The sequence below is a fragment of the Schistocerca nitens genome, chromosome 1 (assembly GCF_023898315.1).
Source record: "Schistocerca nitens isolate TAMUIC-IGC-003100 chromosome 1, iqSchNite1.1, whole genome shotgun sequence".
Lineage (NCBI taxonomy): Eukaryota > Metazoa > Arthropoda > Insecta > Orthoptera > Acrididae > Schistocerca > Schistocerca nitens.
In genome coordinates, this window is record NC_064614.1 from 187,059,193 (window position 1) to 187,086,381 (window position 27,189).

Below are 27,189 nucleotides of genomic sequence, written 5' to 3' on the forward strand. Positions count from 1 at the left end.
ATATGTGCTGTTTATCAGAAGTTTGATTAATTTTATTTTTAAATGATGCAGGTATTCGATTTGAACAAAAAAACCAGATAAAACCATAGAGAGATTTGAACCAATGATCCATTGAGTGGAAGACTCTGGGAGAGCGCTTCAGAAGAAGTTAACCTTGCTACAACAGGATGGGGGTAAGGAATCAATACTCTTGCAGATGTTTTGAGGAGGCACATTCTGGATTTTGCTGATGAATCTGGAGTAATCGAGGCAGCAGAATGCAAGATAGAGGTGAAGGAGCAGGAACCCTTCTTTGCAAGCCCATACGCTATTCCACAAGCCAAACGTGAAGCTGTCAATGAGAAGATTAGCAAGATGTTGAAAATGGGAATTATTGAACGTTCATCAAGCCAGTATAATAACCTCTTATTTGTTGTGGAGAAGAAAAATGGGAATCTGTCCAACAGATCCAAATGAGCCATACAATCCATCAGAAAATTAGCAGTTACTTTGCTGAACTAATGGTCACTGGAAAATTTCGAAGTCGATTTTCTCCAGAATTTTTTAGTGTTGCACTGATTACTTTTGGTGATTGATAATTCTGAACATCACGTACCATAAATGAAAAGAATTACAAAAATCCGATTACCAGGGATCTCCTAGTGTGTGTAAATAGTAATGAATAAGTAATGTGGGTGTTTCTTATTTCTTTCTCCACCAACAAAATACGGAAAAAGAGGATAAATTAATATAAATCTGTAAGTTCCGAAATCAGGTAAGTAAGAAAGAAATATATGGGAGTTTTCTCTTTGTCTGTGTCAAGATAGGAAGGCCACATGACTGTACACTAACAGAAACAAGGTGACAAATTTAGTACCCACAGCGTTCAAGACGCCGTCCGTTAATGGGAACACGGAAATTTCTTGGCGTACAACATTCCTTCACTCGTGCTGCACCATCAAGTCCTTACAATTAATGCATAAGCCGTAAGTATCTCCGGTGATGGCAGATCGACTCTAGGGAAGCCCGGAACCGCTTCGCTGCCCGGGCGCCTCCCTGGGAAGACGGCTGGTCTCTGGCCGCAGCGAACCGCGCGACCACCCACTGAATGTGCCTCTTCTGCTCAGCCTCACTCGGACGCCGGGGCGCATTCTGCAAAACAAAACCAAGTGAAATCATTATATGCTTCCGTAATTTCCGCTGATACCTCTCTTGAAGCAAGCACATAGAAAAAAAAATCGTTCAAATGTTCAGATGTATGTGAATGCCTAAGGGATAAAACTGCTGAAGTCATCGGCCTATACTTACTCACTAATTAAACTAACTTATGCTAAGAACAACACACACTCCCATGCCCATGGGAGGACTCGAACCTCCGGCGGGAAGGGCCACGCAATCCATGACATGGCGCCTCAAACAGCAATAAACGTAAACTTCGAACAAAGACTGAATTGTTCTAATTAAGGTGAAGGAGTAGAATATCGAGATTGATATGTGGTGACGCTGCGTTAGAAATCGGTCTCACTGGGTCGTATGAATAAAACGGAGACTATACTTGTTCTTGTTGTCTTCAGTCCTGAGACTGGTTTGATGCAGCTCTCCATGCTAGTCTATCCTGTGGAAGTTTCTTCATCTCCCAGTACCTACTGCAACCTACATCCTTCTGAATCTGCTTAGTGTATTCATCTCTTGGTCTCCCTCTACGATTTTTACCCTCCACGCTGCCCTCCAATACTAAATTGGTGATCCCTTGATGCCTACCAACCGATCCCTTCTTCTAGTCAAGTTGTGCCACAAACTCCTCTTCTCCCCAATTCTATTCAACACCTCTTCATTAGTTATGTGATCTACCCATCTAATCTTCAGCATTCTTCTGTAGCACCACATTTCGAAAGCTACTATTATCTTCTTGTCCAAACTATTTATCGTCCATGTTTCACTTCCATATACGGCTATACTCCATACAAATGCTTTCAGAAACGACTTCCTGACCCTTAAATCTATACCCGATGTTAACAAATTTCTCTTCTTCAGAAACGCTTTCCTTGCCATTGCGTCTACATTTTATATCCTCTCTACTTCGACCATCATCAGTTATTTTGCTCCCCAAATAACAAACCTTATTTGCTACTTTAAGTGTCTCATTTCCTAATCCAATTTCCTCAGCATCACCTGACTTAATTTGATTACATTCGATTATCCTCATTTTGCTTTTGTTGATGTTCATCTTATATCCTCCTTTCAAGACACTGTCCATTCCGTTCCACTGCTATTCCAGGTCCTTTGCTGTCTCTGACAGAATTACAATATCATCGGCGATCCTCAAAGTTTTTATTTCTTCTCTGTGGATTTTAATTCCAAATCCGAATTTTATAACTGCCATCTGCCTTTGTGTACAAATTGTAAATAGCCTTTCGCTCCCTGTATGTTACCCATGCCACCTTCAGAATTTGAAAGAGAGTATTCCAGTCAACGTTGTCAAAAGCTTTCTCTAAGTCTACAAATGCTAGAAACGTAGGTTTGCCTTTCCTTAATCTATCTTCTAAGATAAGTCGTAGGGTCAGTATTGCCTCATGTGTTCCAGTAGTTCTACGGAATCCAAACCGATCTTCCCCGAGGTCGGCTTATACCAGTTTTTCCTTTCGTTTGTACAGTATTCGCGTTAGTATTTTGCATCCGCTACTTATTAAACTGATAGTTCGGTAATTTTCACATCTATCAACACCTGCTTTCTTTGGGATTGGAATTATTATATTCTTCCTGAAGTCTGAGGGTATTTCGCCTGTCTCATATATCTTGCTCACCAGATGATAGAGTTTTGGCAGGACTGGCTCTCCCAAGGCTGTTATTAGTTCTAATGGAATGTTGTCTACTCCCGGGGCCTTATATACTTAATACGCGAAATTCCGGAGGACATTCTGAGGTTCGCACGAATAAAGCGAGTCGGAGAATGTACTTCATCCAGAAATTACTCAGCGTAAGTAAAAGTGTGGGGGAAGTTGCTCACAAGCGGAGAGCCGTTTTCTGACGTGAGCTCTGTAGCATACTTCGAACTGAGAAAGTTCTGTTGGGTCTTATGTAATTTTTCGTAGTAATGACATAATTTATGTTGCTTGGAAGGCAAAAGAAATGTACGTAGCCCGAAGAAATACCGAAGAGAGAAACTGAAGTAGTTTATATAGTTTTAGCATTAGTTGCGTAGCGAACTTACTTCTAGAAAGTAGAGGGAGCGACCTTTTAAAAAAAAGTGAAAATTAAAACATTTTATTGCTATTTAGCAGACCCAAGTTTTCAGACTGATTTACGATAATACCTAAATATAAACAAAACAAATTTCCAGATGTCCATCATGTCTTCTCACACCAAAAATATTATCTTTTGTTATGTTAGAAGCAAGTAGGGTATCAGAAAAATTAATAACTGGTTTATTACAAATATGGCGATCTGTTTCTCGTAATGAACCGCTCGGGCGACCGCTTATGTACTTGACACGCGAGCTGACAGTTGTACTTCGTATTTAACGAAAATTATCTCATGTTAAAGGACTCTGATGGAGGAGATGAAAATTAAGCTTTCGTTCGCTTAATATGTTCACCTAACTTCAATACGAAAAGGTTTCCCGTGTGTCGAAAATTCGGTAACATCACAAGAAAATGCTTTTTCGTAAACTGTCCTTAATCGCCTTAATAATTTGTTGTCACAGTTAAAAATAACACGTAGCGCAGTTTTTTCAGAACATACTGGTGCCAGTTCCATATTTGTACACTGAATGGTTTGCCGGTTTGAGCGAGTTGAGTGAAGTGTAACATTAGGCGTGCTAACAGCGCCGAACTCGGCAGACGACACACACGAAGAATCTTCTCAAGAAGGAGGGGAGGTAGTGAGATGAAACTCCCTCTTCAGAGAGTATACTTCGAATTTTTTTTCATACGAAATTGAGGACTTTCTCAGAGAATATTCTTTTGCTCTGGGAATCTTCTCCAGATAATGTTCTCTTTTTTGTTCATACGATCTGTTGTCTCCAGCAAAGATTGCGAAGGCGAGGGAGATGGGCACGGCGACAGCGAGAGCGAAAGGTCACAAGTTGATGACTTCCTTGCATCGTCACTTTTGAATGGTATCAGTTATTTATCGTGAGGCAACCACAATATTAAAAATTCAGTTATTATTTCAACTTTACTGGACGCCAGCCAGTTATAGGTATATGAAGGAAATTTACCTTATGGTCCAAGAAAAATTGTGGATATTTCCTTCTTGTATGAAGTGGCAAGTTTGTTGTGCCCCTCCCATTTTTAATCTTTTAACGCAAATGGAGCATTATACTTCATTACTACAGCACTTCGTACAATAATTCCAAGATGCGGATGGTGCCACTCTGCAGTACAACTGATGTCCGAAGAGGACAGCGAGAAACTGCTGTACAGACCAGGTAAGGGCAAATCTTGCACACGGCACGTACAGATATCGTCTAATAGGCCGCTCCATTCAGCAACAGGTACAAATCTCTGCAATACTATACCGATTGGTGCACTCATCAGCCAGTACATTATGACCACCGACTATTGAAATATACCCGTCCCTCCGATAGCAGCGTCACCTGGTGGGCAATGACTGCTAGTCAGACGCACTCAAGGTCCATGTAGTATCAATGAGTGTGCTGTCCGTATGTAGCATGGGAAAAGCGAGCGACCTATCTCAGTCTGACCGAGGGCAGATTGTGGTGGCCCGGAGGCTCGTTATGAGGATTTCGAAACAGCACGACTTGTCGGGTGTTGGAGGAGTGCTGTGGTGAATGTCTTCAACAACAGGCAAAACCAACGTGAATCCACGTCCAGACGTAGTGGCCACCCCTCATTACAGTCTGGGCAGACTGATAAAACAGGACAGGAGGTGAACTACGGCGGAGCTAACATCAGACTTTAATGCTGGGCAGAACACAAGTGGGTCTGAACATTCAGTGCACCGAACCCTCATAACAACGGGCCTCCACAATACTCGTAGACGACCCATGCATGTGCCAATGTTAACACCACGACATCAGCAACTACGACTGAAACGGGCACGTGACCATCGGCACTGGATGCTGGCGCAGTGGCAGAGCGTTGCATCCTGATACCTTCGTCATCATGTCGATGGGAGGGCGCGGATCTGTAGTCTCCCAGGGAACAATTCCCTGACACCTCTACTGCGGGACGGAGACAAGCTGGCGGCTGCTCCATTATCTACATCTACGTTTATACTCCACAAGCCACCCAACGGTGTGTGGCGGAGGGCACTTTACGTGCCACTGTCATTACCTCCCTTTCCTGTTCCAGTCGCGTATGGTTCTCGGGAAGAACGACTGTCTGAAAGCCTCCGTGCGCGCTCTAATCTCTCTAATTTTACATTCGTGATCTCCTCGGGAGGTATAAGTAGGGGGAAGCAATATATTCGATACCTCATCCAGAAACGCACCCTCTCGAAACCTGGCAAGCAAGCTACACCGCGATGCAGAGCGCCTCTCTTGCAGAGTCTGCCACTTGAGTGTATTAAACATCTCCATAACGCTATCACGGTTACCAAATAACCCTGTGACGAAACGCGCCGCTCTTCTTTGGATCTTCTCTATCTCTTCCGTCAACCCGATCTGGTACGGATCCCACACTGATGCTCTGGGGAGCATTCATGTGGGCATCCCTGGGTGCAGTGGAGCTCGTGCAAGACACCATGACGGCCAAGGAGTGTCGTACACTGGTAGCAGACCACGTACAGCTCTTCATGACGATCAGGTTTCCCGACGGCAATGGCATTTTTCAGTAAGATAATGCACCATCTCATAAGGCCAGGAGTGTGATTGAGTGGTTCGAGGAGCACAGTGGCGAGTTGCAGTTGATGTAATAGCGTCAGAGCTCATCGTCCCTCTCCCGGAATTTACGGGAATTAGATGAGTTGTGAGTGCAGACGTGGTACCGAATCCCCCCAGCGACCTGCTAAGGCCACACTGCTTCCATACCACGAAGCGTCACCGCTGTTATCCGTGCCAAAGGTGGACATACCGGCTACTAGGTAGGTGGTCATAATGTTGTGGCTGGTCAGTGTATGTCATGTATTCATTGTTGGTTTCTAACTGTAGGCGTTGTTATCGCGCTGATCGATTTCCTCATTTTCTGTAACCATCCGAAATATGAAAGAAATGGAAATTTTGTGAGTAAATGTAACTCGTTTTTTTAAAAAAAGTTTAATTTAATAAGGAAGATTTTTAGAACTGCTGCTATTGAAAATGGATATTCCGTTTCCTTTACTCGGTTGTTAGTAAAAAATGGAAAAAAGGCTGATATAAACGAGACCGAACAAATACTGAAGGATACCGGCTATTCAGACTAAAGTAGCGGTATCGGTTTTAACCTGTAATTTTTTTCCCATACCTACCGAAAGATCACTTTAATATTGTCGTAGCACCGACTCTAGCATTGCCAATTTCCTGAACTCGGCGAGGAGAGACTGCTTGAGGTATGCGTATCCGAGCAGAATCCAGTCATTGATGATGTAGAGCAGGCGTGCTCAAGCCGGTCTATCGCCGGTCTGTCGCCTTTTTCAAAACTTTTGTCCAAAAACTGTTTAAATACAAAGTCGTTGACAATGAGTGTTCACACGGTATTTCTAGGAGGTAAATGTGACAACACTGACTCCAGCTCTTTCGTCTCCATCCGTATTCATCTCCTTCAATGCTCGCGCCAAGCAACAGTATTTCCTTGCCCACAGTTACAGAAATTAAATGTGAGACACTTTCCTCATAAACAGTCAGAACTGTCCGATCAATAAACATCATTGGGTCGAGAAGCTGCAGAGAAGTATATGAACAACCTGACAGCACTGTAGATAGACTTTGAAAACCCATTTTTAGATTTCAAGGCAATGGAACCTGTTGTAGCTTTCATAGCTCAACCTTTCCGAAAAGCGGTGTGAAAGATATTGTAACTCAAACAAGTACTCTTTTCTCTCGTACTGAGACTGCACTTGAAGAGGAAATAATTTTAATTCAAAATGAAGTTTCCTTAAAGCCAGAAAACAATGAAGATAAATTTTGGAAATTATAGAGTGTAATAAACTGCTCTAATGTTATAAAAGTGGCGTTATATGTTTTATAGTTTTTTGGATCAAGTTATCTATGCGATGTAGCTTTTTCAACGATGTCATAGGGTAGTGTAAGTGCAGAATTAAATTGATTGATGCTCATTTTTCGGATTATGTAAGGTTGGCTGTGACAAATTGTTACCCAGGTTAGAATAAACTTACAAATGATATGCAGAGCAAAGTATCTCACTAAACATCTTCATCATTTGTGACGGTATGTATTTCAACTTTTTTTTCATTAGCATAACACTCGAAAATTGATTAGTCGACTTAAACCTGTTTTTATGGATTTTGTATGATTAAAATGGTTAATTTTGTCTATGCTGTTGTTTTGTGATTAACCCTTTATGAATTTTTAAGTCATTAGCTCTCTAAATGAACTAAACGGCTTGTAGCAAATCTCAAGCCTAAAGAGGCTGAGCTATCCTGCTGTAGAGCTACCAAATCTCTGGTGTTGCGTACAGCACCGTGAATATGGTTACTGTTATCTTCAAAGACGGGAGTGTCAATAGTATACTAATCACGAAGATGGAGAAGAGATGGCCAAACTAGGTCACTGCGAATGGTGGAATAAACATCCTAGTTCATGTTCACGGGGACCTGAACGGGTGCGCCCAAATCGCCCTCAAAACCTGTACCTCCGACCTGAACTACACACACTGGGTCAAAAGTCTACTCGACGGCTTGTATCATTTGGAAAGAGGGAATATCGTGACTCATCGCACCACACTACTCTCCTTCACACCGAGCGAGGTGGCGTAGTCCCCAGCTCGTGGTCGTGTGGTAGCGTTCTCGCTTCAGGCGCCCGGGTTCCCGGGTTCGATTGCCGGCGGGGTCAGGGATTTTCTCTGCCTCGTGATGACTGGGTGTTGTGTGATGTTAGATTAGTTAGGTTTAAGTAGTTCTAAGTTCTAGGGGACTGATGACCATAGATGTTAAGTCCCATAGTGCTCAGAGCCATTTGAACCATTTTTTGAGGTGGCGTAGTGGTTAGACAATGGACTCGCATTCGGGAGGACGACGGTTCAATCCCGCGTCCGGCCATCCTGATTTAGGTTTTCCGTGATTTCCCTAAATCACTCCAGGCAAATGCCGGGATGGTTCCTCGGAAAGGGCACGGCCGACTTCCTTCCCCATCCTTCCCTAATCAGATGAGAACGGTGACCTCGCTGTCTGGTCTCCTTCCCCAAACAGCCCCCAACCTCTCACCTTCAGTCAGCTGCTATCCAGTTTCTGCGTTGCATGCATCATTGCAGACGTGCAACTTTTCCGTACGGCAGATTAACAAATAATACTGCCGTTTAAAGCCGTGTATTTATACGCGTAACTGGCGCTCGTGGCTGTTGGTTTGGTCGCTTACAACTGCGTTTGAGTTCGCGACGGCAGCAGTTAGTCGATACACGGCACAGTTACTAGAGCACACGGTAAGGATCACGAGCTGTATGCACAGTAGCAGGCCCCGCCGCTGACGTCAGGGTGAACACAACCAGCGCTCAGTGATACATACATAACACATACATTAATCCTTGTTCCATAGATCATGAATACGACATTTCGTAATGATGTGGAATGTGTCACTTTAACATAAGTTTTCTTTACACAAAATAATTAATTAATTAATTTTATCTTTTTTTACAGTTACTACTTCATTTCTAAGAATTCATCTATTGAGTAGGAGTTGTCATTCAGAAATTCTTTTAATTTGCTTTTGAACGTTGGTTGGCTATCTGTCAGACTTTTAATACTATTTGTCAAATGACCAAAGATTTTTGTGGCAGCATAATTCACACCTTTATGTGCCAAAGGGAGATTTAATCCAGAATAGTGACCTGCAATTGCCATAACGTATTGTGTTGTAATTGCGTTTATGAGCAAAAACAGGTTGTTTACGACAGGGTGTGTTTTCATTAGTGGCTGACAATTGAGTACAGAGTTACGCCATAATTATCAATGTATTGACGGATATTTTAGGGTACAATTTTGGTAAACATTTTTGGAATACAGTGATCAATAGATTATTATATTTTGACTAAAGTTCAGTCTTGATCACACCATTTATGTTTCAATGAGATATTATTGAAACATAAATGGTCTGATCAAGACTGAACTTTAGTAAAAAAAAAATTTTTAGGGTACGTTTTTAGTGGAAAACAATGGTTTGCTGTGCGATCGCCAAATGCGTTAAACATAGCAGGCAAGTATGTCATGTCTTTAAGATGCAATCAAAATATTCTTGAGAGCTACTTTTACAAAGGAAGAGGACTGGCAATATTCTGTGAGCACCATTTGCCTACCATGATCTCACAAAGAATTTAATCTTTGGTTTTGAACGGTAATGTGAGTGAAATCCTGTGGAGCAGTACATACGAGTATGAGAGAGAATTTCTTACTTAAGTGCTAATATATTGGCCGAAACCTGAGATAGGACTGCAGGACCATCATCTTCTGAGAACCAAGATACTTTTTATGTACAGTAAAGTAAATGCAACAACAACAAAGTTGAAGAGATTGTTTCAGAGGGGAGAGAAATTTTTAATATTGCACGGAAAATATTCCAAATTTGAAGAAATGTTGCACTGTTAGAGATGATTGCAGGATATGTTGCTTATAGAGTTAAACGCAAACACCCCCTATTAGCACACTTGTATGTTAAACTAACTGATCATGTAAACGTTTCGTGAAAGAACTGGCTTCATACAATTTGAAGAAGATCTTTAATGAAGCCAACGGAAAGTTTTATAAAATTCATTTTGATAATGGAAACAGAATTTCAACAATTCCACGTCAGTTTCATTGACTGTATCCCAAAATTTTTTGTAAGAGTGACATAATAAGTGAGAAGTACCTACGACTGGAGGGCTTTGCTGCTATATGTTTAACCGGCCGCGGTTGCCGTGTCAGTCCGGAACTGCGCGACAGCTACAGTCGCAAGTTCGAATCCTGCCTCGGGCATGGATGTGTGTGGTGTCCTTAGGTTAGTTAAGTTTAAGTAGTTCTAAGTTCTAGGGGACTGATGACCTCGGATGTTAAGTCCCATAGTTCTCAGAGCCATTTGAACCATTTTTTGCAATATGTTTCATCATAATGAAAGCTATCAACAAGAAAAAAATACAAAGGTAGTAAGCGAACTGAGAGTGAACAAAGACAACAATTTAAAGAAAACCAAACAAAAAAGTCGTAACATAACTTTCCAGAATAGAAAAATAAATCCTGGTAATACAGTTCAAGAATTTAAAATGACAGTACTGTCGGTCTCTCTGTACTACCAGTCTATGTGGTCCAAGCCTGCGTGAGCCTCTTCACTCAGAAAAAAGTACTTCCCTCCGAGATGGTGAAAAAGTTTCATATTCTTCGGAGCCTAACACTAGCATTTCACTGACCACAGAGAAAAATAGTCTAATATATAGCTTTATAGTAATAGTAAGCACAATAATAATAATAAAAATAATAATAATAACACACTAAAATATGGAAAAATCTCGATTACATTCATATCTCTGTATGAGTTAGAATATGTGTGCGCAGTGTGCCTATAAACTTCACTGCAACGCGGCATGGCCAGAGGGTTCCCAGTGACGTCATAGCTGACAACCTGTCTGCACGTGACCCCTACTGTGTATTCTAGTATCCGTGGAAAGTTCTTATACCAACATAGCATTGATTTGCTTACCCTAACAAGAGAAACTAGCACAGTTCAACAGTACTCGAGTTGCTTTACTAGATTCCCCATAATTTAGCTCTATTTTCGAGACTGGGGCGAGACAAATTCCATTTGCACGTCAACCCATTTTGCAGCACTGATTCCATACGAGCGGCTTCGCGATGCGGTCATGGGCAGGTCCAATCACGACAGCTTGTTGGCTAAAACCTAGGTCAGGACCAGAGGCAGTCACGGCGGTTCTTTTCTACGGCTCATAGTTTGGCAACGTGTCAGTTTCGCGTAGTCTGTGGTATGATTCATGGACATAAGCAATGAGATGCGAGAACAGAGGCAATGTATTTCTAGCGCAGAAAAACAAACATTGTTTTATTTGCTATTTTTCGGCATATTAATGAGTTTTGAGAGAAATATCTTGTGGTTATGGGAGCTAGTGCTACAAAGTGGACTAATTTAAGTGTTTTAGTTCTGCACGGAGACTTCATCCGCTGGTGCACGTCTCATAGATTAAGTGCGGAGACACGAAAATGAATCAAATGTGGTGGTTAAATGACTCTTAAAGAATCAAAGGTTTGTATGGATATGATCATCTGGAAAAGCAGCGAAAGCCGCCACTTTGAGAAGTTTTTTTAATTCAGTCGTGGCAGAAGGTAGGTGGATCAATGTTTAGTAATAAAACGGTCACACGTTCGGTACATTAATACGGTCTGATGCACGTGTTTTCTCCGATGATTTAATTAGAAAACATTGATCCACTTAGTGTGGTAGCGCAGATCGATTGCGTAGCAACGCAGAACAGAGAAATATTTCATTGCTCTTTCGAATATACCGTGGGTTGCGATGCTGTCCTTGGTTTGCAGATACTAGCACAGTTTAAACAACTGCAACTCAAACGAGGAGCGATTAAATTTATAGTCGTCGTCTACAGCAGTGTTTCACCCTTTCTTCCGAATCTATTACTTCGAAACACGTCGTCTGCCCGCTGCTCTCTAATTGGTTGCGTAACACAAACAGCTGACACACCTCCTTTTGTTCCCAGCATACCTCACGGCAAGCGCTGACGTTTCTGCACGAAACACGTAAGCACGCCATTGGCCCTATTCGAAACTTTCACCCAGTTGTTTCTGACACTCGGTGACGTCTCTACGTCGACCACCGTCATACAGCAGTCACCAGTGGTCGGTCACATGACCGCCTGGTAGCAGTTCTACACAACCTGCAGCGCTCCAAAGCGACCAGTTTTAGAGCGCCTACACTGAGATGACAAGTCATGGAACAGTGATATGCACAACGAATAAAACGGCAAGGCATAGGCGGAGCTGTCACTTGCACACAGATGCTTCATATGAAAAGGTTTCCGAAGTGCTTATGGCCGTACGAGTGGAATTGAGAGACTTAGAATGACAGTTGGAGCTAGACGCATGGGACAGTCCATTTCGGAAATCGTTAGAGAATTCAACATTCAGACAGCCGCAGTGTCAAGGTTGTGCCGAGAATACCACATATCAGGCAGTGGCCGACGGCCGTCACTTAACGATCAAGAGCAGCGGCGTTTGCGTAGAGTTGCTAGCAGACAAGAAACAGTGCGTGAAATAAGAACAGAGATCAATGTGGGAGGTACGACGAGCGTTTCCTGTAGGAGGGTGTGGCGAAATTTGGCGTTGACGGATTTTGGCAGCCGATGACGTACGCGAGTGCCTTTGGTAACACCACGATGTCGCTTGCAGCGACTCTCCTGGGCTCGTGATCATATTGGTTGGACCCTAGATGCCTGGAAAACCGTGGTCTAGTCAGATGAGTCCCGATTTTATCTGATAAGAGATGAGCTCTTGGTAGGGTCGAAGTGTGGCGCAGAACCCACGTAGCTACGGACTGAAGTTGTCAGCCGCGCGGGATTAGCCGAACGGTCTGAGGTGCTGCAATCATGGGCTGTGCGGCTGGTCCCGGCGGAGGTTCGAGTCCTCCCTCGGGCATGGCTGTGTGTGTTTGTCCGTAGGATAATTTAGGTTAAGTAGTGTGTAAGCTTAGGGACTGATGACCTTAGCAGTTAAGTCCCATAAGACTTCATACACATTTGAACATTTTGAACTAAAGTTGTCAACAAGGCACTATGCAACCTGGTGGTGGCTCAGTAATGGTGAGAGCATTGTTTACATGGAATTGACTGGGTTCTCTGATCCAACTGAACCCATCATTGAGACGAAACCATTTGCAGTCATTCATGACGTTCCCAAGCAAGCGATGAAATTTTTGGGGATAACAATGAGTGATGTGCCTGTGCCACAATTGTTCGTGATTGGTTTGGAGACCATTCTGAGCCATTCGAGCGAATGGTTTAGCCACCCAGATCGTCCGATATGAATCGCATCGGAAATTTGTAGGACGTAATCGAGACTTCAGTTCGTGTACAGAATCCTGGACTGGCAACACTTTTGCAATTATGGAAGGCTCTAGAGTATCAAGGCTCAGTACTTCTGCAGGGGACTTGTTGATTCCATGTCACGTCGACTTACTGCACTACGCCAGAAAAAAAGGAAATCCGACACGATATTAGTACGTATCCTGTGACTTTTGTCACCTCAGTGTGTATACATAGAGAGAGCGGCCAAAACTCCTTTCCCACACATGACTGTTCTGCCAGAATTCGACTGTACGTGATGTGACTGTGAGATGAAAACACAGTCACAGCTACACTAAGATCAGAAAGATCTCATGTACTGACGGACAAAGACCGTCGAGCACTGCAGATACTGGTTGTAAAAAATCGCGTGAATCAGCGGAAGGAAACACTTGAGAGTTCAGCTAGCGCATTTGATACGTGCGTTCCGAAAACAGCGCCCGTATCTTTGGCCAGAGGGTTACGTCGCAGGTATACACTGAGGTGACAAAAGTCATATTACTTATATATAGATAGCAGTAACATCTCACATACAAGATCTAAAAGGGCAATGTATTGACGGAGCTGTTATTTGTAGACGGGTTATTCACGAGAAAAGATTTCCGGCGTTATTACAGCCGCACGACGTGAATTAACAGACTTTGAAGGCGGAGCTAGGTCCATGGGACATTCCATTTCGGAAATCTTTAGGGAATTCAATATTCCGAGGTCCACGGTGTCAAGAGTATGCCGAGAATTCCAAATTTCAGGCATCTATCACCACGTACAACGTAGTGGCCGATGGCCTTCGCTTAACGACTGAGAGCAGCGGCGTTTGCTTTGAGTTGTCGGTGCCAGCAGACAAGCAAAACTGCATGAAATAACAACAGAAATCAATGTTGGACGTACGACGAAAGTATCCGTTGGGACAGTGCGGCGAAATTTGGCGTTGACGGGATATGGCAGCAGACGACCGACACGAGTGCCGTTGGTAACACCACGGCATCGCCTGCAGCGCGTCTCGTGGGCTCGTGGCCGTATCACTTGGACCCTAAACGAAAGGAGAACTGTCGCCTGGTCAGATGAGTCCCGATTTCAGTTGGTAAGAGCTGGTGGTTGGTTTCAAGTGTGGTACAGATGCCACGAAGCGATGGACCCGAGTTGTCAATAAGGCACTGTGCAAACTGCTGGTGACCACATAATCGTGTTGACTGTGTTTACATGGGTCCTACTGACCCGATAATTGACTGGAAATACAGGGCTATTACAAATGATGGAAGCGATTTCATAAATTCACTGTAGCTCCATTCATTGACATATGGTCACGACACACTGCAGATACGTAGAAAAACTCATAAAGTTTTGTTCGGCTGAAGCCGCACTTCAGGTTTCTGCCGCCAGAGCGCTCGAGAGCGCAGTGAGACAAAATGGCGACAGGAGCCGAGAAAGCGTATGTCGTGCTCGAAATGCACTCACATCAGTCAGTCATAACAGTGCAACGACACTTCAGGACGAAGTTCAACAAAGATCCACCAACTGATAATTCCATTCGGCGATGGTATGCGCAGTTTAAAGCTTCTGGATGCCTCTGTAAGGGAAATCAACGGGTCGGCCTGCAGTGAGCGAAGAAACGGTTGAACGCGTGCGGGCAAGTTTCACGCGTAGCCCGCGGAAGTCGACGAATAAAGCAAGCAGGGAGCTAAACGTACCACAGCCGACGGTTTGGAAAATCTTACGGAAAAGGCTAAAGCAGAAGCCTTACCGTTTACAATTGCTACAAGCCCTGACACCCGATGACAAAGTCAAACGCTTTGAATTTTCGGCGCGGTTGCAACAGCTCATGGAAGAGGATGCGTTCAGTGCGAAACTTGTTTTCAGTGATGAAGTAACATTTTTTCTTAATGGTGAAGTGAAGAGACACAATGTGCGAATCTGGGCGGTAGCGAATCCTCACGCATTCATGCAGCAAATTCGCAATTCACCAAAAGTTAACGTGTTTTGTGCAATCTCACGGTTTAAAGTTTACGGCCCCTTTTTCTTCTGCCAAAAAAACGTTACAGGACACGTGTATCTGGACATGCTGGAAAATTGGCTCATGCCACAACTGGAGACCGACAGCGCCGACTTCATCTTTCAACAGGATGGTGCTCCACCGCACTTCCATCATGATGTTCGGCATTTCTTAAACAGGAGATTGGAAAACCGATGGATCGGACGTGGTGGAGATCATGATCAGCAATTCATGTCATGGCCTCCACGCTCTCCCGACTTAACCCCATGCGATTTCTTTCTGTGGGGTTATGTGAAAGATTCAGTGTTTAAGCCTCCTCTACCAAGAAACGTGCCAGAACTGCGAGCTCGCATCAACGATGCTTTCGAACTCATTCATGGGGACATGCTGCGCTGAGTGTGGGAGGAACTCGATTATCGGCTTGATGTCTGCCGAATCACTAAAGGGGCACATATCGAACATTTGTGAATGCCTAAAAAAACTTTTTGAGTTTTTGTATGTGTGTGCAAAGCATTGTGAAAATATCTCAAATAATAAAGTTATTGTAGAGCTGTGAAATAGCTTCAATCATTTGTAATAACCCTGTACTTATGTTTGACTCCTTGGAAACCATTTCCAGCCATTCATGGACTTCACTTTCCCAAACAATTTTTATGGATGACAGAGAGCGATATCACTGGGTCACAGTTGTTCGCTATTGGTTTGAAGAATATTCTGTGCAATTAGAGCGAATGATTTGGCCATCCACGTCACATGACATGAATGCCATCGATCATGTATGGGACATAATCGAGAGATCGGTTGGTGCACAGAACCCCAACCCGCAAAACTTTCGCAATTATGGACGGCTATAGAGGCAACATGTGTCAGTGTTTCCGCAGGGGTTTTCCAACGATTTGTTGAATCCATGTCACATCGAGTTGCTGCACTGCGACAAGCAAAAGGATGTTCGACAAGGTATCAGGAGATATCCCATGACTTGTACCACCTCAGTATAAAACAGCTTACCTTGATAGAAAACCAATGGCTCGAAATAGCATGAAAGAGACCATACGTGATTGTTGTCAAGTAGTAAAATATATTACGTTGTCAATAGTAAAATGTACAAAACAATGGTTGTGTTCAGTAAATTTTTATTATCGACAACTGACATGACTTTTTAAAAAAATAAGTCATATGAAGATGTGTAAAAAAATCGCAACTTATGAGATGATGATTATCACAAGGATGGTAGAGTGAATGTTTGATATAACACGTATTTATATAGGACTAAAAAGTATAAAATAATTTCTCCTAGCCCCATACAGAATCCTAATCCCACAGAGGTAGTCCTCAAAATTTATGACTGCGAATTTTAAATAGCTATAAAAATACCTGTAGGATTTGAAACTAAAAATGTGGGGCACATTCAGTTGATTTCAGTAAGGAGACTGAGTATTCAGACATCAATTAATAATCAATATATCAGTTGGGGGTGAACTATTATGCATCAAGTCTGCATTCCGTGCACCGCACGTTTTTCGCTTTAAATCTCACAGGTACTTCCACAGCTATTTAAAATTGACAATGACAAATTTTGAGGTAAATCTGTGTCGGACTAGGAATCTGTATGAGACTATGAGAATTTTTTATATTTTTAGTCCAATTTAAAGATGTGGTCTATTAAAAATTCATTTTTATTTAAAATTATTTTCTGCTTTTTGTCTTGAGTGTGTGAAATTTGACGATGTGGAAAATTTCACGTTTGTTTCAGTTTCTCTTCTCCTGACTAAACGTTACTTAAGCTATGCATATCTTACGAGAAGACTGTATAAGTAAAAGTTAGAGAGATTTGAGCATTTATAGCTTACAAGCATTTGTTCTTCCAGCAAACTATTTGCGACTGGAACAGAAAGTGGGGGGAAATGCCAGCGGTAAACAAAATACCTTTCGCCCTACACAAGACTTGCATTGTCATCCATTTCGGAACTATGTTAAGTATTTCAAGTCCTTAGCTCATTGTGAAGTTGGTTTAAAATCAATTGCATAACCAGTAACAAAGATAAATACAAATAAGGATGTGATATCCATCTCCTCTTCACCTTTCTGTCTGCTCTGCGTGCTCATAACCCAACTGAAATGCAAAACGCCGGTCGTGCAGGTGTTACCAAACGTTTTCACCCCCAGCCCTAGCGAACAGACCGACAACAAAGTGAGTTAATAATGCACTGTCATCCATTTCTGAGCTTTGCTTAAGATTTCAAGTCTTTAGCTCATCGGAAAGTTAATTTAAAATCATTTGCAAAAATTACCAAACAGAAAGACAGACAAGAATGTTGTATCCATCTGCAAAAATGTAATAACCATCTCCTCTTTCCCCTGTCTCTGCTCATACACTGAAATGCATTCTGATACCATCTGCACAGCACAATGGTCTTGCAGTGCAGCCTAGATGTCAGGCATGACCCTACCCCTACCTCTACCGAACATACCGACCAGAATACAGGTTAGTATTGCATTTCCATCCATTACTGAGCTATGTTTAAAATCAGTTTTCAGCTCATCAGGAAGTTAATTTAAAATCATTTCCAAAAATTGCACCAAACAGACAGATAGACAAGAATGTTGTATCTGTCTACTCTTTCCCCCTCTCTTTGCTCTGCCAAGCCTGTCTGTTCATAGACCATCTGAATGCATTCTCGTATTATCCACAGAACACAAAGCTTGCATGGGGCAGCTTAGTTGTCAGGTGTTACTAAACGTTTTCATCCCCATCCTCACCCTACTGAACAGACCGCCAAGAATGCGAGTTAATATTCCGTTGTGATGCAGTTCTGAGCTAGGTTTTAAACTAGTCTTTAGATTGTTGGGAAGTTAGTTTAAAATCAATTGCAAAATCTGTACTGAACTGACAGACAGACCAGAAAGCGACCTAGTAACAACATGATATTAAAGAAACAAAAAACAATTTTGTCTGTTCTGTTTGACAGCGAGGAAGGTATACCTTCCAGGTTGAGCGCTGGCTGTGCTTACATACGAGACAAGTTATGTGACGGGGAGCTGAGACTTACTGCAGACCCTGCACTGCGCCTCGTCGCTGGCGTCGCCGCAGCCGTCGCGGCCGGAGCAGAGGATGGCGGTGGAGCGGCAGCGGCCATTGTCGCAGCGGAAGGGGCAGCGCGGGCCCGTGCGGGGGCGTGCGCGCAGCCGGAGGCGGCGGCGGGAGGCGGCGGTGGTCGGGGGCGGCACGCGGCACCACTGCGGCTCGTCGCTGGCGTCGGCGCACGACACCACCGCGTTGCACAGCTCGTAGTCGGGCAGGCAGCTCACTGATCCGGCGCCAGTGCACGGGAACGTGAAAGCCGGGCACGCTGCGGACAGTGGGGAACGCACAGTAGGCGAGACACAGAAGAGAGACATACATCGCATCAGTTACGCTCCTGTAGTACTGTATTGTATTGTATGTTAACCGGGGACCTAGAAACGACGGAGAGGCTCCGTCCCCACTGCAGCCACAGTCGTCCACAACTCCACGACGACTACAGCAGTCCACTTCACCCCTCCGCCGCCCCACACCCAACCCAGGGTTATTGTGCGGTTCGGCCCCAGGTGGACCCCCCATCCAACGTCTGACACCAGACGAGTGTAACCCCTATGTTTGCGTGGTAGAGTAATGGTGGTGTACGCGTACGTGGCGAACTTGTTTGCGCAGCAATTGCCGACATAGTGTAACTGAGGCGGAATAAGGGGAACCAGCCCGCATTCGCCGAGGCAAATGGAAAATCGCCTAAAACCATCCACAGACTGGCCGGTTCACCGGACCTCGACACAAATCCGCCCGGCGGATTCGTGCCGGGGACCAGGCGCTCCTTCCCTCCCGGAAAGCCATGCATCAGACCGCACGGCCAACCGGGCGGGCCTCCTCTAGTATTAGTCGCCTGTGTTTTGCAGCTCCTGGTAATGTCGATCTACAATGAGCTGGCAAAACCCGTGGGATATCTCCAGACATCGTGTCTGTCCTCCGTCTCCCCGGCGCAGTGCAGCAACTCGACATTGCATGGGCTCCGGAAATCATTGGATGTCTCCTGCAGAAATATTGAGCCATGCTGTCTCTATAGTCGTCCATAATTGAGGAAGTGTTGCCAGAGCAGTATTTTGTGCACCAACTGACCTCTCTACTATGTCGAGCGATCTGGGAAGCCAGATCACTCGCTCGAGTTGTTCAGAATGTTCTTCAAACCAATCGCGAACAACCGTGGCACGCTTACATGCTGCATTGTCATCCATAAAAATTCCATGGTTGTTTGAACATAAAGTCCACGAATGGCTGCAATATAAGAATTTGCTAGGTTTCTGGGTTGGGAATCCATGGATCGAACAGCCCGATCGAGATGGTCCCACAGATTATCGACTGGGTTTAAACTCGGGGAGTTTGGTGACCGGGGGGAGCACAGTAAAATAAAAAAAAAATGGCTCTGAGCACTATGGGACTTAACATCTGAGGTCATCAGTCCCCTAGACTTAGAACTACTTAAACCTAAGGACATCACACACATCCATGCCCGAGGCAGGATTCGAACATGCGGCCGTAGAAGCAGCGCGGTTCCGGACTAAAGCGCCTGGAACCGCTCGGCCACAACGGCCGGCCACGGTTAACTCATCCTGGTGCTTCTTGAACTACGCACACACACTGTGAGCTGTGTGAGACGTTGCATTGTCCTGCTGGTAGTTGCGATCGTGCTGCGGAAAACCAAACTGCATGTAGGGTTTGACATGGTCTGCGGGTATCAACGCATGCTTATGTTGGTCTATTGTGCCGTCCAGAATGACGAGATGACCCAGGGAAGGCCACCAAAACATTCCCCAGAGCATAAACACTCCCTCCTCTGGCCTGGGTCCTTGGCCATCTGTTCGATGGAGCATAAAATATGACTGATCTGAAAAACTACCTATGGCCACCAATAGACGTCCTCTCCCGGTACTGGCGTTCCAATTGCTGCCTTCCTCGCCAATGACCAGCAGCTAACATTGCTGTACGAACCAGGCACCTGCTCGTTAGGGGAAACCTTCGCTGAAGGGTCGTTGAGGAGACGCTGTTGGTAGACCCTTCGCTCATCTAGGCAGTCAGTTACTCAACAGTTGCACGTCTATTTGTCCATACACATCTCCACACCCGCTCTTCAACCTTGTCATCTATTGCCCATGGTGCACCACAGTTGCTCACTGTCGGTTCTCGATAGCGCCATTTTGCCACATACGGTATACTTTAACCACAGTGCCACGGAAACAGCTTACAAACATAGCAATTTCGGAAAAGGCAAAGGCCCTGGAAAAGGCCCTGGTCCAAAAGGCAATGATCATGTAATTTTGAACGTCCGCATTACGACGATGACTGCACTGTTTTGTGCATACCCCCCGAACATGCTTTATATACCCTCCTTTGCTAGTACTGTCAACTGCCGCCTGTGAATAGTTATTGCACGTAGTGACTTGCAATAAACTTCACACACAATTTCAGACATTAACGGAAGTTTTTCTCCATGACGACTCCCACAAAATGATGAAAGGATAAAACTTACCTCTTTCTGCATTTTCGTTGTTCATACAGTAAAACTGTTGTATACATGGAAGAATCCTGGAGATACTAAAACGTATCAGATAGATTATATAATGGTAAGACAGAGATTTAGGAACCCGGTTTTAAATTGTAGGACATTTCCAGGGGCAGATGTGGACTCTGACCACAATCTGTTGGTTATGAACTGTAGAATAAAACTGAAGAAATTGCAAAAAGGTGGGAATTTAAGGAGATGGGACCTGGACAAACTGACTAAACCAGAAGTTGTACAGAGTTTCAGGGAGAGCATAAGGAAACAATTGACAGGAATGGGGGAAAGAAATACAGTAGAAGAAGAATGGGTAGCTCTGAGGGATGAAGTGGTGAAGACAGCAGAGGATCAAGTAGGTAAAAAGACGAGGGCTAGTAGAAAACCTTGAGTAACAGAAGAAATATTGAATTTAATTGATGAAAGGAGAAAATACAAAAATGTAGTAAATGAAGCAGGCAAAAAGGAATACAAACGTCTCAAAAATGAGATCGACAGGAAGTGCAAAATGGCTAAGCAGGCATGGCTAGAGGACAAATGTAAGGATGTGGAGGCTTATCTCAATAGGGGTAAGATAGATACAGCCTACAGGAAAATTAAAGAGATCTTTGGAGGAAAGAGAGCCACTTGCATGAATATCAAGAGCTCAGATGGAAACCCAGTTCTAAGCAAAGAGGGGAAAGCAGAAAGGTGGAAGGAGTATATAGAGGGTCTATACAAGGGCAGTGTACTTGAGGACAATATTATGGAAATGGAAGAGGATGTAGATGAAGATGAAATGGAAGATACGATACTACGAGAAGAGTTTGACAGAGCACTGAAAGACCTGAGTCGAAACAAGGCTCCGGGAGTAGACAACATTCCACTAGAACTACTGACGGCCTTGGGAGAGCCAGTCCTGACAAAACTCTACCATCTGGTGAGCAAGATGTATGAGACAGGCGAAATACCCTCAGACTTCAAGAAGAATATAATAATTCCAATCCCAAAGAAAGCAGGTGTTGACAGATGTGAAAATTACCGAACTATCAGTTTAATAAGTCACAGCTGCAAAATACTAACACGAGTTATTTACAGACGAATGGAAAAACTGGTAGAAGCCGACCACGGGGAAGATCAGTTTGGATTCCGTAGAAATGTTGGAACACGTGAGGCAATACTGACCTTACGACTTGTCTTAGAAGAAAGATTAAGGAAAGGCAAACCTACGTTTATAGCATTTGTAGACTTAGAGAAAGCTTTTGACAATGTTGACTGGAACACTCCCTTTCAAATTCTGAAGGTGACAGGGGTAAAATACAGGGAGCGAAAGGCTATTTACAATTTGTACAGAAACCAGATGGCAGTTATAAGAGTCGAGGGGCATGAAAGGGAAGCAGTGGTTGGGAAGGGAGTGAGACAGGGTTGTAGCCTCTCCCCGATGTTATTCAATCTGTATATTGAGCAAGCAGTAAAGGAAACAAAAGAAAAATTTGGAGTAGGTATTAAAATCCAGGGAGAAGAAATAAAAACTTTGAGGTTCGCCGATGACATTGTAATTCTGTCAGAGACAGAAAAGGACTTGGAAGAGCAGTTGAATGGAATGGACAGTGTCTTGAAAGGAGGATATAAGATGAACATCAACAAAAGGAAAACAAGGATAATGGAATGTAGTCGAATTAAGTCAGGTGATGCTGAGGGAATTAGATTAGGAAATGAGACACTTAAAGTAGTAAAGGAGTTTTGCTATTTGGGGAGCAAAATAACTGATGATGTTCGAAGTAGAGAGGATATAAAATGTAGACTGGCAATGGCAAGGAATGCGTTTCTGAAGAAGAGAAATCTGTAAACATCGAGTATAGATTTAAGTGTCAGGAAGTCGTTTCTGAAAGTATTTGTATGGAGTGTAGCCATGTATGGAAGTGAAACATGGACAATAAATATTTTGGACAAGAAGAGAATAGAAGATTTCGAAATGTGGTGCTACAGAAGAATGTTGAAGGTTAGATGGGTAGATCACGTAACTAATGAGGAGGTATTGAATAGGATTGGGGAGAAGAGAAGTTTGTGGCACAACTTGACTAGAAGAAGGGATCGGTTGGTAGGACATGTCCTGAGGCATCAAGGGATCACAAATTTAGCATTGTAGGGCAGCGTGGAGGGTAAAAATCGTAGAGGGAGACCAAGAGATGAATACACTAAGCAGATTCAGAAGGATGTAGGTTGCAGTAGTACTGGGAGATGAAGGGGCTTGCACAGGATAGATTAGCATGGAGAGCTGCATCAAACCAGTCTCAGGACTGAAGACCACAACAACAACAACAACAGTAAAACTACGGCATGAAGCATGATTTTTGACTTTATTACTTCTTTACTACGAATTATATTCAGGGCACATTTTGCAGACAGGATTCACATATACCAGTGAATGTACCAGCGAAATTATATCATCGTACAATTCATAGTTCAGGCATATGGGATCAAAAACATTGAGATGCGTGAAAAATTGCATCATGAATGTCCTTTTTATTTATTACTTATTTACTTATTACTATATACACAACACATTTCGCAGACACTATCCATACATACCACTGGATGTATCTGCAAAATTAGATCATTGTAAAACACGTAGTTAAGCAGCTATGACGTCATAAACATTGCACTGGGTGAAAACGAAACTGCGGGGCAAAATTCACTCGAGATACAGGTTAAATAGCTGCGCGGGATTAGCCGAGCAGTCTAAGACGCTGCCGTCATAGACCGTGCGGCTGATCCCGGCGGAGGTTCGAGTCCTCCCTCGGGCATGGGTGTATTGTGTTTGTCCTTAGGGTAATTTAGGTTAAGTAGTGTGTAAGCTTAGGGACTGATGACCTTAGCAGTTAAGTCCCATAAGATTTGACACACATTTGAATTTTTGAACTGGTGAAATATAGGAACAAATACGGGTGAAAAATGTAAAATATGTTTGATATATATTTAATATATGAATATACGGACAAATCCACGCGTAAAAAGCTCATTCTAACATATCTCTCCGACAAATGGCTATAAAGAAGCTCACAAAGGTCAGGCAGAGCGGAGTGATAACGAACTCTAAAAAGGCAGGTCTTGTTGAAACATTCATGTTTTCTGTCTTCTTTATTCGTGATGAAACATGGACCCTTAAAACCAGAAACAAGCAGCATATTGCAGCTGAGCTTCGATGTTGGCGCACGATGGTGCACATAAAATGGACTGAAAGAACAGACGTTTCCATTGTTGAGCAATTTCATTTCTCCAGGAGCTTTTCTTCTTGTGTCAGAGAAAAAATTCTTCAGTTCTTTGCCCATATTGTGAGTTGAGATGGCAAAAATCTAGAGAAAATAATAATGGAAGGGAAGACTGAAGGAAAGGACTCAGAGAAAGAGTAGTGAGCAGGCAGATGGATCAGTCAAGATGATCTCTGGCCTACCTCTTCAGCAGGCTCTAAGAGAAGCTGGTTACACCCAGGACGGAGATGCTTCATGAGATGAAGATGCTCAGTAATAAGCACCGAGACTTGTGATGATAAATGTTCTGCCTTTAGCAGTGGGTGTACATGGTAATAAAATCAATGTAAGTCATGGGTTGATTAGTGACGTGGGAGTTAATAATGTTGATGCAAGTGTTGTTAGTAAATTTTGTCCTGAGAAATTAGTGGAAGCACGTTTTCGTGAAAGGCAGAGTTCGTATGGTTCTGGATAAAAATGTAGGTAGTAAATGTATGGGGAGAAAGAAGGAAAATCGTAACTTAAATTACTAGGTGTCTTATGCAAAGATTCACGGGATTATAATTCCTAAGAAATGGAAGAAACGAAAAGCTAGAAGGCTTGAGGATTAAAGTGGCAAGCATGATATTGGGATAATTAATGAGTTATTTAAGGGATATAAAGAAACTGAGCATGGGAGTATTTGTAAAAATTTATGTATTGCACCAAGGGAAAGCAGCGAGGAGTCGAAGCAGCTTTGTTCGGGGAAACTGAGTTAAAGAGAGCACCTATGGTAAAAGGTCAGTCTATTATCGCTGCGGAATTGGGGAAAATAGAAAATTTTGCTCTTTCTCCTTTATAAAAAATGGTTCAAATGGCTCTGAGCACTATGGGACTCAACTGCTGTGGTCATAAGTCCCCTAGAACTTAGAACTACTTAAACCTAACTAACCTAAGGACAGCACACAACACCCAGCCATCACGAGGCAGAGAAAATCCCTGACCCCGCTGGGAATCGAACCCGGGAACCCGGGCGTGGGAAGCGAGAACGCTACCGCACGACCACGAGATGCGGGCTTTCTCCTTTATATTCTGGGATTAGTTTGTCAGTTGTATCTGAAACCTTTTGGCAACAAACAAGAAGCAAGAAGTTGATACATCTACTTGTGACTAGTGTGAAAATGAAAACAGGAACTGGGGTACGCAGCAAGACATTTAAGGAGAAAATTTGTTAGATTTTAAGGAGGAGGAAGAGATTAGTGTTTAGCATCCCGTCGAGAACGAGGTCTTTAGAGACAGCTCGGATTAGGGAAGGATGGGGAAGGAAATTGGCTGTGCCCTTTCAAAGGAACCACCCTGACATTTTCTTGAAGCGATTTAGGGAAATCATGGAAAACCTACACCAGGATGGTCAGACACCAGTTTGAACCATCGTCCTCCCAAATGCGAGAACCATGTGCTAAACACTGCAATACCTCGCTCGTTTGTTAGAATTTAAGATGGATGTTAGTGTCCTGCTTTAATTACGAACATTATTTTGTGGATGGAATTCTCATGTACATATGCTTGCAAGATTATTGTGAAGCAAAGAATTTTGGCATTTAATGATGGGGGCTAAAGGAAAACAAGATTAGATTGGAAATGGAAAACCACAGGGTGAAATGATGGCAAATTTACAAAAGCAATGAAGAGATGTAAATTTTATCTTGTTTCGGATGATTTTTGCTCTAATGCTAGTTTATTTAGATAGTTTATTTCTTACTGTGTGTAGTTGTAACTATTTCGCAGTCTGTTGCATGCAGTTAGGACAGTGTTTATGTATGACATAATATGATTTGCACTACTGTTCACAAGAGAAATGTCAGAATTTTATCTGAATAATGCTGGAGAACAAGAATAGCTTGAGTAGTTGAGCTTGTATTAAGAATATGTGGATATTTATGTCACGAGTGAGGATTTCACCACTATTGATGCAGATGGATAGCAGGAGTTGTCAAAATAATACTGGTGAGCAAATGTGGCGAGAAGAGTTGAACCTGGAGCTTGAGTCAGGCGTGTGGGGAAAAGATTTGTAAGGGGTTTATAATCATAATTTGAAATTTCTTTAAAAGGGTTTGTCGTTGTGGCCTTCAGGTTGAATACTAGTTTGATGCAGTTCTTCATACTGCTCTATCCATTGCAAGCCTCTTCATCTCTGAATAACAACCGTAACCTACATCCTTCTGAATCTGCATACTGTATTCATATCTTGCTCTCCCACTATGATTTTACACCCCACACTGACCTCCACTATTAAATTGGTGATCCCTTGATGTCTCAGAATGTGTCCTACCAAAAAATCCCTTCTTCAGTTCTGGTCGTGGAATAAATTTCTTTTCTCTCTAATTCTATTCAGCACCTCCTCATTAGTTATGTGATCTACCCATCTAATCTTGAGCATTCTTCTGTAGCACCACAATTCAAAAGCTTCTATTCTCTTCTTGCCTAAACTCTTTAGTGTTCATATTTCACTTCCATACGTGGCTACTATCCATCCAAATATTTTCAGAAAAGGCTTGCTAATATATTCGATGCTAACAAATCTCTCTTCTTGAGAAACGCTTTCCTTGTCATTGTCAGCCTACATTTTACATTCTCTCTACTTCGGCCATCGTCAGTTATTTCGCTGCCAAAATAACTATACTCATCTGCTACTTTAAGTGTCTCATTTTCTAATCTAATTCCCTCAGCATCACTCGATTTCATTCAACTACATTTCATTAACGTTGTTTCGTTGTTGTCAATGTTGAGCTTAAACCGTCGTTTCAAGACACTGTCCGTTCCGTTCAGCTGTTCTTCGGAGACCTTTGCTGTCTCTGATAGAATAAAAACGTCATCAAGAACCTCAAAGTTTTTTCCTGTCTCTGAACTTTAAATGATTCTACAAAATTTTCTTTTTTTTTCCTTTTCGGCCTGCTCAATGTCCAGGCAGAATAACATCAGGGATACGGTATAACTCTGTCCCACTCCCATCTCAACCACTGTTCCCCTTTCATGCCCCTCGAATTTTATAACTGCCGTCCGGTATTTATGTTGTTGTAAATACCTTTTCGTTCCCTGTATTTAACCGTTGCTACCTTCAGAATTTCAAAGAGAGCACTCCAGGCATCACTGTCAAAAGCTTTGTCTAAGTGTACAAATGCTATAAATGTAGGTTTGCTTTCCCTTAATCTATCCTCTAAGAGAAGTCATAGGATCGATATTGCCTCGCGTGTTGC

General features: G+C 43.1%; 1 protein-coding gene across 1 annotated transcript in view; it reads right to left on the reverse strand.

The window, feature by feature from the left end:
* Positions 1–286: 286 nt before the first annotated feature.
* LOC126245060 (mucin-5AC) overlaps positions 287–27,189 on the reverse strand; it is a 465,061-nt gene continuing 438,158 nt past the window's right edge. Inside the window, exons 7-8 of the mRNA XM_049948287.1 lie at positions 18,189–18,488; positions 287–1,131 (exon numbers count right to left, since the gene is read on the reverse strand). Of these exons, the coding sequence (XP_049804244.1) occupies positions 1,109–1,131; positions 18,189–18,488 (323 nt within the window). The 3' untranslated portion in view covers positions 287–1,108. The remainder of the gene's footprint in view (positions 1,132–18,188; positions 18,489–27,189) is intronic.